The sequence below is a fragment of the Camelus bactrianus genome, chromosome 14 (assembly GCF_048773025.1).
Source record: "Camelus bactrianus isolate YW-2024 breed Bactrian camel chromosome 14, ASM4877302v1, whole genome shotgun sequence".
Taxonomy (NCBI): Eukaryota; Metazoa; Chordata; class Mammalia; order Artiodactyla; family Camelidae; genus Camelus; species Camelus bactrianus.
This window is the reverse complement of record NC_133552.1, coordinates 2,841,526-2,853,788: the sequence shown is the minus strand read 5'-3', so window position 1 is coordinate 2,853,788 and position 12,263 is coordinate 2,841,526. Positions and strand designations below refer to the sequence as shown.

Genomic DNA, 12,263 nt, shown 5'->3' with positions numbered 1-12,263 from the left:
GAAATATTTTTTAAATGTTTTGCTTAAAAAAACCCAACTCAGCTCCAATCACTAACCGGAGGGAAGGCGATGCCCGCTGGTGGGGAAGGAGGCTGTGACCCAGGCTCCTGTCAGCTGCCACCCCCGGACAGCGCCCCGCCTGGTCAGAAGTTCATCTAACCATGAACGGCACGTGTAAGACGTCTGAAGAACGTCCCTGCAAATACCGACTAGTATCGTCTGACAGCCGTCACAGATTCAAGCAACTGGGTTTTATTAGAGACTAAGTTCAAAGCAACAAAAAGGACTTTGCACTATGAGGACCCAGTTCGTTTTCAAAATGATTCTATGTGGATGTCTTGGACTGTGCCCAGGGATTTTCACTCAGTGTAAGAGGAAGACAAAACTCCCCTGACAACACAGCTGGAGCCTCAAGACACGGGCCCTGGTTTCCGCCGCCATCTCCGGAGCCCCGGCAGTCCTGGGCGTCCCAGCCTTGGTCTCCTCACCGGGAAACGTGGGCACTGGACCGCCCAATGGTTTCACTTCTGAAAGTGCAATTCCATGAACAGTCAGTCAAAACTGTTTGGACAAGATGATCTATAACCGTGTTGTCCAACACAAATATAATGTAAACTTAGACATATGCAATCTGAAATTTTCTGATAACCACGCTAAAAAAAAGGTAAAAAGAAATACAGAAAATAATTTTAATAACATAGTTTATTAAGCCTGACATAGCCAAAGTATTATTTCAGTATATAACAGGCATAAAATATCATTAGTGAGACGTTTTACATGCTTCTTTTGTAATAAATCTTCAAAGCCCAGTGTCCTTTCCCCTACAGCACAGTGTGAGCCTCATTCACATTCACCGCGCACAGCCGCCATGTGAGGCTGGTGCCCCGTGTTGGAAGCACGGCCTAGAAGACCCCTGTTGGACGGCCCGGACCTAGAAAGTCTCCTTCAACCTTGGCAATGTCTTATAAAGTCCGCCTTATAACGTCTTGTCTGTGCAGGTATCTTGAGCTCTCTGAAGGACACACATCCGACAGATGAGATGGAAACACGACTCTTCTACTTGCCCACCATCAGAAGGAGCGTCTCCCTCCCCTCCCACCTGCCCAGTCTCCATCTCTACAGCTCGCTCCCTGAGCCATCCTCTCCTCCTCCTCCGACACCGCCCCAGCCGGGCCCCCGCTGGCTCGCCCCGGAGCACTAACTGTAGCAGAGCGCTTCCTTCCCGGGTGTCACTGCTCCCGGGTTTCCATCCGCCCCAGCTGTCTTCACACGTGGCCCCTTCTCAGTCACCTGTCCACACTGGTGTCTCCCCTCCTGAAAATGTGGCCCCGCCCTAACGTCAGCAGGAAAGCCAAACCACATATTTCCAAGCCATCAGGAAGGGTCGACATGTACAGGAGCTCAGAGGGGACCCAGAATGTCACCAGCAAAAGTGGACAGCCCTGGGGCCTCTGGGGCGGGGACAGGTTGGGGAGGGGACAAGACAGAAACAGCACGATGGATTGTACAATCCTAGCCATTTGGTCAGGCTACACTTGGCCGCTGAGTGTGTCCCCTGAAGATTCCAGAGGACAGAAATCATATAATTTGTTTGCTAGATATATAGTAACTACCTCTTTGGGAGTTCCAAGGTGCAAATTCTACAGTTTTAAAACCACAGTTCTGTTTCCTCAGTGCATGAGAATAAAGAAAATAAAAAGAAAAAGGAAAAGAGCCTTAAATAGCGATAACCACTATGAGGCTAAAACAGTTGCTAAGAGGCCTGATCCTGCAGGCCCTAACCTGAATAAATCACCCCGTTTCTCTCTCTGAATCTGAATGAACTTCTCCCTGATACGAAGGTATCATCTACACTGGGGGGGGAGCAACCAGCTTTGCAGATAGGATCTGGGCTGCGAGTCCAAACGTCAGAACACAGAAGTGCTGACGCCACGTGCACCCTAGTTCCCCGACATGATCAGTCTCTGTAATGTGCTTATTAATATACTTAATCCAGTAATCCTGGGATCCTCAGTGCTGCTGACGGCTAACCCAGATGCAGGAAAGGAAAAGGGGGCACCCGAGTGCTCCACCAAAATGTGGGAAATGTGACATTTGTTTATTATTTGGCATAAGACTGGAAAGATTACTTGCAAACACAAAATCTCTAGATCAAAGTTAATTGGGATCGGATCGGGTTTTGGAGTGGAAATTAGTGCTGTATCAGATTCTGATTCTTACAGAAAGGCAGTGAGCAAGGTAAGAAATGACCTGTCAGAACAAGAGACTTCTGCACAGACACACACACACTCACCCTCCACAGCCACTGCTGAGGACTGAGCACTGCAGCGCTCCTGGGCACACGGCCACAGGCAGACCCAGGCAGCCGCATAGGCGAGACAGCGTCCCAGCGGCTGTCAGGGTACCTGCAGGTGCAACTGGTCACCCTCGCGGCCAGGCACAGGCTCTCTCCAAGGTCCTGCTTCTGCGTGTGCCCTTGATGGTGATGGAGAGAAATTCCCGGGGCCTGGATATGAGATCACTTTTATTTTTAGCCCTTCTTAATGGCTGTTAACATTTGCTCTGAGCAGTTGTACCGCCTAAATGGATGTAAATAATGTCTTGTCAGCAGTGCGGCATTGACCAGGGATTATATTTGGTAAATCTAAAGATCCAGGGAGGAAAGGCAGAGTCTCATCTTTGAAGGTGCTGATACCACACATCCTCCCATAAATGCTTGAGACTTTTTAGAGAACACTTTTAATGTAATCCATTTGTCTAGCTGGCACTTCTGTCAGATGAGGGTCTAAGATAAAACATCGACTGTAAAGGTAAAAATCAATGAATGATCAAACACCTGAAGCCACCACACTGAGGTGTTTCCTGCCGTGGAGGCGGGACTGCTTCTAACAGAAGGTGGTAACACTGAGAGACGTCAGAGGGTGACCGCTCTGACCTCCGATCAGAGCGCCTGCCAGGTGACCACGTCCACCTGGATGACCATGCAAAAAGATCTGCGTTCTCCAGTGATAACTCTATGCAGTCATCTGGTTAGGCCTCCTTCATTTGACGTAAATGGGAAAATAATGACAGCTGAAGTTTTTGGCAGCTCTGCTGTTGGGCAGACTAAGTGTCCAGGTGGTTCACCTTGGCTGGTGGTGGGCAGCATGAGAAAGACCTGGCACGTCGTTGAGAGGAGCTCAATTACACAAAGGCCCCTTAATGGTCGAGTAATCAACGCATGCACTTTTACACACGTTGCTCACTAATCATGACCACCCCATGAACTTCAAGATTTATTTTCATCCTCACCTGCAATGGAAGCAAAGGAAGCTTTTTGATGGCATACAGACAGCAAATGACAGTGTCAAAAATTTAAACCCCGTTCCCTCTAATCTTAGAGCCTGATGTTTTAACCCCCATATATATTACCTCTAAGAACCTTCCAGACATAGTCTGGACCCTTAGACCAAGTCCAAAACTAACCCATGACAGAGCTCGGTCAAATCTTTACTCATTGAGAACCCACAGGATAGATAGTATAGACAATGGAAGAACTTAGACCGAGTTCTTTCTTTCCACTTGAGGAACAGAAACCAGTACAGAATGAATGAGCTTGTTCTTTCAGCTCAGGTCTGATACTGAACAAGGCAGGTGGGAGACTGGGAAGCACATGGGGCTATGAATTAGCTGGTCCTGCAGGAGGCTGACCAGCAAGCAAGACGGCCCGCTACTGTCTCTCTCCTGTGACAGAAAGGGCCGAGCCCTCTCTGAGCTCTCCCCTAGCCCGCACATTCCAGCTCTTCATACCTTCACCGCCCAATTCTCCTCACTTTCCACTTGAAGCCTGGGGCAGGTTGGTAGGGGTAAACTAGGTCCATGGAGGAAGGCTTTTTAAAACAAAACAAAATAGAAAACCACCTTTGAAGACCAGGAGAGGGCAGAAGAGATGGATGGGTGCAGTGTGGACTTGGAGGACGATCAGTCATCCTCTCGTGTCTGTATCTGGTCTGTGTGCTTCCTGCCTGCCTGCCTGCTACTCTTCGCTAATCTTCTGTCTTTTAGCCAAAACCATAAATTCAATAAGACAGGGTGGGGAGAGCGGGGAGCTTCCGCCCTGGAGACCACTGACACCTCCGGACACCGTCATCCACAGAAATCAACTCCCCTTCCTTCCTGTCTTCACCACTCACCTGACCTGCGCACCCACAGACACTCCCAGCACGTCACCTCCCTGCCCACCATGTACACTGGCCGTGAGCATCACCGCGAGGCTGGGTGAGAGCTGAGGGCGCTCACCCCACGTGCATCACCCCCACCGGGGCTCATCCTCTCTGCTCTCTGCTCCACCTCCAGCACCAGGCAGGGCCCGGCACACAGGAGGCCCCCCCACGTGTATCTGTTAAAACCAGTGACTCTCTCTCCACTCTGTCTCCCTTACTGACTAGAAGGCTCCACCTGACCAGACTGCAAGCCCCACGAAGGTGGAGGATGGCCTCTCACCCGTCTCTGCATCCCCACCCCCTGGTAAAATGGCTGAGACACACCAGCACGGAGTGTATTTGGGGGGAAAGGTGGAACTGGGAAAAGTACGCTTGAACATCTAGGTTAACATAGGACTCAAAGCTACCTCGTAGGCAAGAAGCACTCATCCCAGAATTATTACACTAAACAGCATGCAGCTCGGCACATGATCTGGAAGCAGGCCGTGACTGGTGACCCTTTTGTTACTGGTTTGTAAAAGACGAGAAGCACGCTTTTAAGGAAGTACATGATTGTCTTAGTTCCCCCCGACCCAGACTCTCCCAAGACATAGCAAACAGGACACAGTATGCCAAGCCCTGAGCTTCTCAAACACAGAGGCTCCTTGTGTTACAGAAACAGGTGTGTTATAGAAACTGCCCCAAGGGGACAGCCTATCAATGAAATTATAATAACAGAACTCAGATGTCTTCAGCGGGAGTATACTACAGACTGGAAACATGACAATGAATGATTTTATCCGACGAAAAATTACGAGTTTACTTTTCTATATTAAGCTTTATTTTCTGAGATTACTTTGGACGCACGTGCAGTTTTAAGAAATGACACTGAGGTTTTATGCGCCCTTTACCTGTTTCCCCCACTGGTGCCGTCTTGCAAAACTACAGGACAGCATCATGACCAGGACAGTGACACTAAGTCAAGACGCAGAGCAGTTCTGCCACCAGGGTCCTCGTGCTCTCCTCTTGTCCCTCCCGCCCCCGAACCCTCCTTCACCCCTGGCAACCTCTCGTGCGTTCTCCACTTCCGTAATTTTGTCATTTCATGAATGTTATAGAAATAGGATCAGCCAGCATGTAATCTCTGGGGACTGGACTTTCTTCACTCAGCACAATTCTCTGGAGATCCACCCAAGTTGTTGCAGGTGGCTCCTGCCTCCTGCCGGGTACTGTTCCGTGCTGTGGATGCACGACAGCTTTTGTTCAGGCATCCGGCCACTGAAGGACATCGAGCTCCAGGCTGCTATAAGTAGAGCTGCTATGAATACTGATGCACGAGTTTTCGTGTTGAATTTCTGTTGCTCTGGAATAAGCGCCCAGGGTTCCACTGCTGTGTCAAGCGGTCATTGCGTGTGCAGCTTCATAAGGAACTGCCAAACATTCTTCCTGTGTGGCTGTGCCGTCTTACAGGCCCCTCAAGGACATCGGAATGATCCTGTCTCTCTGCACTCTTGCCAGGATTTGGCGATGTCGCCATTTTTCATTATAGCCATTCCAACAGGTGTGCCATGAGTCACTTTTAATGAACCCAGAGATCCGGAGACGAAAGAGAAGAGACCCCACAACCACCAGGAGTCTTTACTTATTTTCCTGGTCCCTTACAATTATCTTAAAAGTGCACAGTAAATCAGCCTCTGCCCTCAATCAACTGGGTCCTGGGTAGGAACACCAGAGCACATCCTTAGTGTAACACAGAGCTGCCACCAATCTCTGACAGCAAACATCCCACTCTATAGGCATGACATTCTGGAAGCATTCCCTTTAATGTTCTAAAAGCAAAGCAAAAACGGCGCTTCTGGTAAACCTGCATTGGGCGTACTAGCAAATATAATCAGGTAAGAAAAAAATAAGAGTTATAAGAATTATAAAAGAAGAAATAAAATTATTTGCAGATAATGAGAATGTCTACACTTGAAAAAATTAGAGAATTCATAAACTATCAAAATTTCTAAGATGGTTCATTAGGTTGTTGGATACAGAATCAATTTAAAAAACAAAAAGTTTTGCTAGACACCAGCAACACCAGGTAAAAATGTAATTTTTGAGTCATCCCATTCGTCTCAGTAATACAAGTATCTCGGAATAAACCTTTTAAAACTGCGTGGAGAAAATTGTGACACTTTAGCAAAAGATAAAAGAAGACACAGAAATGGTGAGAGAGCTCACATTCATGGTTAAGAAGACTCAATAGGTTTTTAAAAGTCCATTCTTACCAGATTAAGTCACAAATGTAATGCAAACGTAACCAAACTCCTAACAGGAGGCTTTTGGCTTGGTTTGGTTTTGTTTTCAGAAAAGGCTCCTTTAAAAACACCCACGGAGGAGGAAGAGCCACGGCAGGCCTGCAGGGCGCGCGGGGGTCCTGAGCCGCGGCTGTTGCTGCTACCGGACAGTCAGTTCACAGTGTTGTGCTAATTTCTGGGGTACTTGCGGCACAGTGATGAAGTTACACATGTACATGCCTTTTCATAGTCTTTTGCCTTCTAGGCCATCACAAGGCATTGCACACAGTTCCCTGTGCTGTACTGGAGGACCTCGTCTTAAGCTTTGAGTGCTGGTTCTGCAGATGGCACTGTCCTGGCTTTCCAGCTCTATCAAGTGGGAAGAAGAGGTCTCTGAGCTCAGGACCCCTCCCCGAGGCACTCATAGCTACACCCCAGTTACACCTGCTGATGTCATCGTCCAAACCGACCCCAGCAGGCCCTCTGCGCAAGTTCACCGGAGTGTCCCCGGGGAGCCCACGTGGTCTGGCTCCCCTCTTCTTCACATGTGTAAATACTCCAAAGAGACCCCCATCACTTCAAACCTTCCTCTCTGCCTTCTGTAACTTGCAGCCTGTCATCAGCAAGGTCCCCCATCCTCCACATCTGGACTTGGCTGCTCCCTACAGTGGAGCTCAGGTCACTGCCCCTTCTTCCTCCCGGAAATCCCCTCGCCTTGAAGTTCATGCCATCAACAGCATGACTGTAACATGAGTCTTAAGACAGCCTTCTGGAACTCATGTCCTCCTCCAGTGACCACTCCTGCTCCCCACTCCCCTGGCTACAAAATTCACCCCAAAGAGTTTTCTGGTCATGCTGTTTCCAATATCTGACCTCTTAGTCTCTCATGAAGCTGCTCTGACAGACAGTCTTCCCTGGGATCACACAAAATCAGTTCCCGCAAGGGCACCAATGTTCTCCACGCTGCCGAACAACCCGGCGGTCCTCACGCCTCATCTGTCCTGAGCTCTCAGGAGCCCCTCCCCAGCTGAACCCCGTACCTCCTGGCCACTGCCTCTCAGGTTCCCTCTGAGCTCACCAGCCATCCTCGCAGCCCCCCTGCTGTTGCCCTCACCTCCCTGACTTTGAAATACTGGAGCCCTCAGGGCTGCGTCCAAGGACCTCTCTCTTTTTGGCCACATCCACACACAATGGTTACGTAATGGGCAGGGCCTGGTGCAAAATGAAAATGCGGACGGGATTTCAAAATTGTAGAATAGATAAACAAGATTATACTGTATAGCACAGGAAAATGCACACAAAATCTTATGGTAGCTCACAGAGAAAAAAATGTGACAATGAATATATATATGTTCATGTATAACTGAAAAATTGTGCTGAACACTGGAATTTGACACAACACTGTAAAATGATTATAAATCAATAAAAAATGTTTAAAAAAAAAAGAGAAAATGTGGGCCCATTGTTCAAAAATCATGAAGACTTCCAACATGGCCAGAGTAGAGCAGGAAGCAAACTCGGGACTCTTCCAAGACAGGGCCCGCGACAGCGCCCAGTCACACCCCGACCCTGGGAGCCCGCCCCCCCCGAATGCTCCTGAATGTCCTTCTCCAGTCTGCAGGCTGGCTTGACTCTCTCCCCTCGGCTCTCTGGCATGTTCAAAACCAAACCCCTGACACATGCAACTACCCCTCCAAGAAGAAGATAGCCCTGCTCTTTCCGCTGACTTCCTCATCTGAGTGAGTGGTGCATCCTTCCAGGTTCTCAGACCAAAAACCTCCGAGTCTCCTCTTTCACTTCCACCCGACCTCCACATCTTGAGCAAATGCTGCTGGCTGCGCCTTCAGACATATGGAGGCTGTGCCCGCCCCCGCCCCCCTCCACCTCAGAGGCCACAGGCACCATCTGGCTTGCACCGGGCTCCCTGCTTCAGTCCGGCGCCCCTCAGTCTAGTCTCAGCCCGTCACTCCGTGATGCTTTTACACTGGGAGTCTCCTCAAGTGAATGTGAAGGTGCCCCTCCATCACTCAAGTTTAAGAAACACTGCTCTAAATCGTCTGTCTCCTCACAGCATTCAATTACGGAAACAGCAAAGTCACTTCTGTTTCTATGCCCACTTTTCTCAAAAAAACAAACAAAACCCACGAAGATTACAAGGGACCCCAGGTACAAACCGCAAACCCTGTACTTTCCTCGTGTCAAAGATCTACCTACAAACTTGCCAGCAGTCCTGAAATGGCACGAAATCTAATCGTTTTGAAGGACTCTTTCAAATTTTCATTATCTAAAGGGTGCAGACAAGCCATCCTGTATCATAATCACGTGACATCCAGCTCAACAAGCTCGCGGTTCCTAACGAGTTAAACAACAGACAAAACCCAGCGCCCGAGGGCCAGAGCGGTCCGGATGCCGCACTGGAAGCACCGGGTGTGTGGCTTTAAAGCACCCGGCTTCCCGAGGCCCAGCCCCGACTCGCGGGGCGCCGGGCGTCCCCGGGGTGGCGAGGGCCGGGGGTCAGAAGCCCCGGTGCCCCTCCCCACCCCCCGCCCAGCTCCGCCGCAGAACGCGCGCCGCCCGCGCCCAGCGCACCGCGGCGGGGCCGGGGGCCGGGACCGGCGAGCGGCTGACCGGGGACGGGGGCACGAGGCCGGGCGAGGCGGGCCGGCGCCGCCCTGGCGCGCACCTGCCCCGGGGCCCGGGCCCTGAGCCCCCCACCCCCACCCCGGGCACGCGGCCTGGGCCCAGCCCCCCTTGCGGGGCGGCTGCGGGGCGCCTGCGGGGCGCTGAGGCCTGACCGTCCCCCCGCCCCCACCCCCCCCGCGCCCCCGCTCTCACCAACGGACGCGCGGATCCGCGACCTCCGGGGCAGAGACATCCTAAGAGCCTGGCCGGGGCCGGGGCCGTTCGGCATCGCGCCCCCCGCGGGCGCTGCGCGGGGCCGGGCGCAGGGCGGGCGGCCCGAGGGCCATGGGGGGCGCGCGGGGGCCGGGCTGCGGGCGCTCCCTGCGCCGAGGCTGCGCCGTCCGTGCCGCAGCGGCGCCCAGTGCGGCGGCGCCCAGTGCGACGGGCTGCGGACGCCCGGGCGCGGGCGGGGCGCGGGGTGGGGGGGCCGCCGGGGAAGCCTCTGGAACGTTACGCAGGACCAGGCGCCTTCAGGTGCGGGGAAGGCGTGGGGGGCGGGGGGATCTGTGCTTTAGGGTCCGCCGGGGAGACGGGCGCCCTTCGGGGACCGTTCCTCCTGTGCCCATCTGCTGCCTGGTTTACCTGTCTGTCACTTGCCCTGGGGCGCAGGTGCTTCCTGTGAGTCGTGCAGGACTCATAACCTTTTTTTTTTAATGTCCCGATTTGTTTATAGATGCAGGGCTTAGGAAGTCCAGACGCATGCCACTGTCACCCCATCTCTTACAGGGAGGTCAAAACCAGGAAAAGGGAAGGTGACTTTTTTAGTCTTTTCTAAAATGTAAGTCAGTGTACACTTTCATCTTAGTAATCCATCTTACTTCGTATGTTGAGCTACATGTCACTGCACAGAAGTTACTCTGAGATAATTTGGCAGAAGATAAACTGTCTAACCCTGGCTCCATTCCTCTACTTTAAAAAAAATTTATTGCAGTGTAGTTGATTTACAGTGTTAGTTTCAGGTGTACAGCAAAGTGATTCAGTTATACATGTACACACATATACATCACTTCCCTTCCTCCCCGCCGCCGAGATTGGTTTGCATGTCCAGTTTGGTGGGATTTGTGCAGGTTCTGCAGGTATTTCTAAGGTGTCTGATGTGTGGCCTGGAACTCAGGGCAGTCCTGGGTCTCCAGACTCCTCACCTCCAGCCCCCACAGCCTGTGGACAACTCCAGCTGGTGGCATGTTAAAGCTGTAAGAAATTCTGGACCTCACTTAGTGTGCATGCGCACACACACACACACACACACACACACACCCCTTCTTCCACAGAAATAGAATCATTGAGAGATGAGGTGTCTGGTCCAAGGTCACTTGATCTACTTTTGGTGGTTTTCACTTGTCAGTTATTGTCGAAACTGCTTGGTCCTTCCAGGCACGGTTCCATAAATGAAAAAAAAAAAAGCTGAATCTTTTTAATATTTGATAAAATTCTGACCTCATAGGGAACACATGCACAAAAAAAGAGATGTAGGTAGGAGCCTGACCCTGCATTTCTTGATGTGCTCATTAAGCTTCACTGAACAGAAGTTAACCATCAGGGACAGACAAGGAGAACGGATCTCGGCAGAGATGGAGGCAGAGCCCTGCAGTCCCAAGCTCCCCCTGTCTGGTCTCTGCTACAGATATTCTTAGAAAAAAATATGCAGAAAGGATGGACAGCTTGCTCTGCACACTGTAGGCTGGCAAGGTCAGCTTCAAGTAGGGGTCCTGCCCGTCTCTTCTGGGCCCCAGAACAAACCAAAACAAGAGAAGACGGGTTCCTGGTCAGTCTTAGCAGGACGCTGAGGAAGAGAACATTTTCTAGGTCGTTAAGCTGGGCTTTGGGATGGGAGATGGTTTCTCAGTGGGTCTTCACACCTGCCAAGGGTGGTGACCAAGTGTTCCTAGCCATGAATTACACATTTATAAATAAGGCTTTAAGCCATTTCTTAAGCCTGTCTTTTCCTCAAACTAAAACCCCATTTCCTATTTTAAAAACGTCTTTATTGTGGTATAATTCCTGTAAACTATACATATTTCAGATGTACAATTGGATGAAATTTGATTAGACATACCCATCTTTTTAAAAAAAAAAATGTATACATGTATGTGTGTCCCTTTTACATCTGGATGCATGTCTATACACCTGTAACAAAGGAGAGGCGTGTGTATGGCACGTAGAAAGACAGGCATACAGTCATCCCGTGTGTGCCTGCTCCCCTGCTAAGGGAGCAAAACAATATAGAGGCAGTGGATGCACCAGTCCCTAATCCCTTCCTTTCCCCCAGTCCCTGGCCCAGTTTCCTTTCAGGCTTTCTTCATAGGGCTCTTTCTGGTCATTATTTACAAACAAACAGACTAAAAGAACATCCCTGACAGTTTTGGGGAAAGGGTCCAGGGAGGAAGATCACTGAATGGAAGCCTTCACTCTTCTGCGGTGGTCTTCTTAAGCATTCTGGAAATGGATTTTGATGACTCTTTGAACACTTCTCCAAATGCTTCTCCCTTTTTGCACACTGTTTTTAGAGAGCAGGGCGCCACACGGGACTTAGAAGAAGAAATATTCAGTAGAGCTGCCAGTATCTATTTTCCCTACGACGAAGGGGCAGCTGTCACAGACTCCATCCCTTCCATTTCCTCACCCATTCACATTCATGTCTGGCATGTGGTGCCAGCTGCAGCCAGGGCGCTTAGGCTTCCTCCAGGTGAGAAGGTGACCCCAGTAGGGAAAACCAGAGGTCTTTACAGAGAGGCAGGGACACTGGAGGACAGAGGGGTTGTAAGGAGTTACGAGGAGGATGAGAGTTTGGGGGCTCCAGCTGCCGTCTTGGCACCACCGGGAGAGACCCTGTCTAGCCAGCAAAGACGGAGATTCATTTTCTTATAATATTGTTTCACCTGATTGGTCCTGCTTTTTCTGAAGCCCAGGTCATTCACTGGACTTATGTGATTGAATAAATTCCTTTTTTTTTACCTAAGATGCAACCCTAGAATTTCTGCAGAGGCAGGGCTTAGGGAGGAAAGAGCCAGGAAAGGGATCCTGATGTGGGGACAAACACTGCTTTAATTACAGTGCGGATTTGGGGGGATCGTGGAGATTAATGGGGTGGGGAGCTACACATCCCCCAAGCCACTCC

General features: G+C 50.6%; 1 protein-coding gene across 2 annotated transcripts in view; it reads right to left on the bottom strand.

Moving 5' to 3' along the window:
* The window catches only part of ATP8A2 (ATPase phospholipid transporting 8A2), a 416,513-nt gene extending 407,082 nt beyond the window's left edge, over positions 1 to 9,431 (bottom strand). For both annotated transcript variants that reach the window (XM_074377942.1, XM_074377943.1), the window contains exon 1: positions 9,299 to 9,431. In XM_074377942.1, the coding sequence (XP_074234043.1) occupies positions 9,299 to 9,374 (76 nt within the window). In that variant the 5' untranslated portion in view covers positions 9,375 to 9,431. The remainder of the gene's footprint in view (positions 1 to 9,298) is intronic.
* Positions 9,432 to 12,263: the final 2,832 nt, after the last annotated feature.